Source organism: Penaeus chinensis, chromosome 19 (genome assembly GCF_019202785.1).
Source record: "Penaeus chinensis breed Huanghai No. 1 chromosome 19, ASM1920278v2, whole genome shotgun sequence".
Classification (NCBI taxonomy): domain Eukaryota; kingdom Metazoa; phylum Arthropoda; class Malacostraca; order Decapoda; family Penaeidae; genus Penaeus; species Penaeus chinensis.
In genome coordinates this window covers 15,505,569-15,508,068 of record NC_061837.1, presented here as the reverse complement: position 1 = coordinate 15,508,068, position 2,500 = coordinate 15,505,569, and the positions used below count along the sequence as shown (strand labels likewise).

Sequence of the window (2,500 nt, the reverse complement as noted above, 5' to 3'; positions counted from 1 at the left end):
ACGACGCCTTCCTGTGCCCCAACGGCACCATCTTCAACCAGCAGTACTTCGTGTGCGACTGGTGGTTCAACGTGGACTGCGCCGCGTCCGAGCAGTTCCGAAGTCTCAACGCTGACATCGGCAAGATCCCCGAAGACGCCGCTGCCTCCGTTCGCGACGACGTCGTGGCACCGAATCAGCTCTATGGCACTCCCGAGACGCGCCAGGATATGACAGAGCCTCCCGTCACAGTTCCAGAGCCTTCCATCTTCTATAGCAGTCCGCAGCTAGGATAATTATATTTTTTCCTCGATGGTCGATGATAATGGTCTTATATATCTTCATACACAATCTAATTTATTTTCATAAAGAACTTGCAATAGGATTAATTCTTACAGCAATCAGCTGTCTAAACCAACAATTGACTTTTTTTCTTTTATCGAACTGTAATACATACGCATTTTCTCGCCCTTCATTTTTTCTTTTGTCATTTAATGTTCTCTGAAATACAATGCATTACCGTCACTATCACAGAGAAACTTTCCACTGCCTTAGTCGGGATAGAAACCAATATTAAATACCACATTTCAGACTGTGACTGATATTCTTGTAAGAAATGTGACATAGTGGTTGACTTATTTATCTTTGTGTTCTTGTATTTGTCCGTGTCTGCTTTGAACTTCTTGCTTTTATTTATTTTTGACTAATATGTACTACAGTATTTTTCATATTTCTAGACTAAGTGACATTCAAAAAAAAATATCTGCCTCTCTGTCAGTCGATTTATCTCTGCCTCTCTCTTTATTCTTTGGTTTGTCTACTTGGCTCTATATTTTCTTATCTCAATACTTAAGTATCTATGTCACCTTGGGTATTAGTCCAAGTAAGGCTTAATATGCCAATCTGTTTCTCCTTCACTCCTTCGCTTCCTTTTTACTCCCTTTACTTTACTTCTTCTCTCTCCTCCTTCATCTCTCTCTTTTTTTCTTTTTTTTTTGTCTTTCTTAGAACATGTACACTCTCTCTTCGCACTTGGCTTCTTATTTAACTCACTCCTCTCTCTCACTTTCTCTTTCTTCCTCTCTCTGTTCACTCTCTTTCTCTCTTTCACTTCTCCTGCCTCGTTGTTTGTTATTCTGTCTACTTCTCTGTCTTCCATTTCTATTATACTCTATTCGTCGTATTGCTCTTCCTTACATACTCTGTGTCTCTCTCTCGTTCTTTCTCTGTCTGTCTGTCTGTCTGTCACTTCTTTCTCCATGACCCCACCCATCTCTCTCTCTACGGAGTAAGAGATAAGAAAAAAATAGAATTAACAAGCGTTTGTATATGCAAATGATATATAGGTATATGAATACGTATTATGCCAAATTATTATCTTATAGAATGCAATGTACATATAATTTTACCAGTCTGTCAAGACGTCAGTTTCACAAATTAGGTAATTGGAATAATTGTGTATCTTTTTTGCCAATAAAAGAATGTTGATTGCAAGAGATTCTTGCTTATCCTGACTATCATAATGGTATCACCACATATATATTTTTATATAAATCTTTATTGTAATTTTAGTAAATATTTTGTAAAAAGAAATTTCATCTCTCTCTCTCTCTCTCTCTCTCTCTCTCTCTCTCTCTCTCTCTCTCTCTCTCTCTCTCTCTCTTATATATAAACATATGGTAAAAAACCCACAATGCAAAAACTAGATTTAATGAAAATCAGACCTGAATTCCACCTCCAGGTCTGAAGATGGAATCCAGGTGGATTTCGAAACTGTAGTTTCATTTTCAATAAATCTAGTTTTTGCATTGTGGGTTTTTCTACCATAGTATTTACACGAAATAATGTTTTACCATTTATATATATATGTATATATATAAATATATATATATATATACACACATATATATATATATATATATATATATATATATATATATATAATGTATCGGATAAGTGACAATACGCGTTGGACCTTAAACTCTACACAAACAAACAAACAAACACCAGAAGACTCGTATCGGCGATGATAATCATAATGAAAATCACAGACTCAAAACCCCCAGATATCAAACGTCATCTGACAGCAACAGTCATTATCTTGTCCGAATCGCTGATTTAGAAGATGAGTTCTTTAAAGCTGAGATCTTGACTGTGGCCTCCTCGTATGATGTGATGTTGTTATGGCAACACTGCTAGTTCGAAAGCTATTTGACGTGTATGATTATTATCGTTGATATGGTTAGTGTCATCATAGTTATTGTTATAATGATAATGGTTATAAGGATGATGGTAATGATGATGATGATAATGATGATAAGAATAGCAGTATTAGTGTTAGTAATTTATAATGACAATAATAACAGTGATACATTATCATCACTGATAATGATAATAATGATAATCACCATCATAATAATAATAATACATTATTATTTCAGTTTTTATTTTCATTCTTCTTTTTCTTTCAAGACACAAATATACGCACACGCAAACACGTACATATAAGTGTGTGTGTGTG

General features: G+C 35.2%; 1 protein-coding gene across 1 annotated transcript in view; it reads left to right on the top strand.

Moving 5' to 3' along the window:
• The window catches only part of LOC125035401, a 2,243-nt gene extending 770 nt beyond the window's left edge, over nt 1-1,473 (top strand). The window contains exon 2 of the mRNA XM_047627771.1: nt 1-1,473. This exon is cut by the window's left edge and continues 311 nt beyond it. Within this exon, the coding sequence (XP_047483727.1) occupies nt 1-213 (213 nt within the window). The 3' untranslated portion in view covers nt 214-1,473.
• Nucleotides 1,474-2,500: the final 1,027 nt, after the last annotated feature.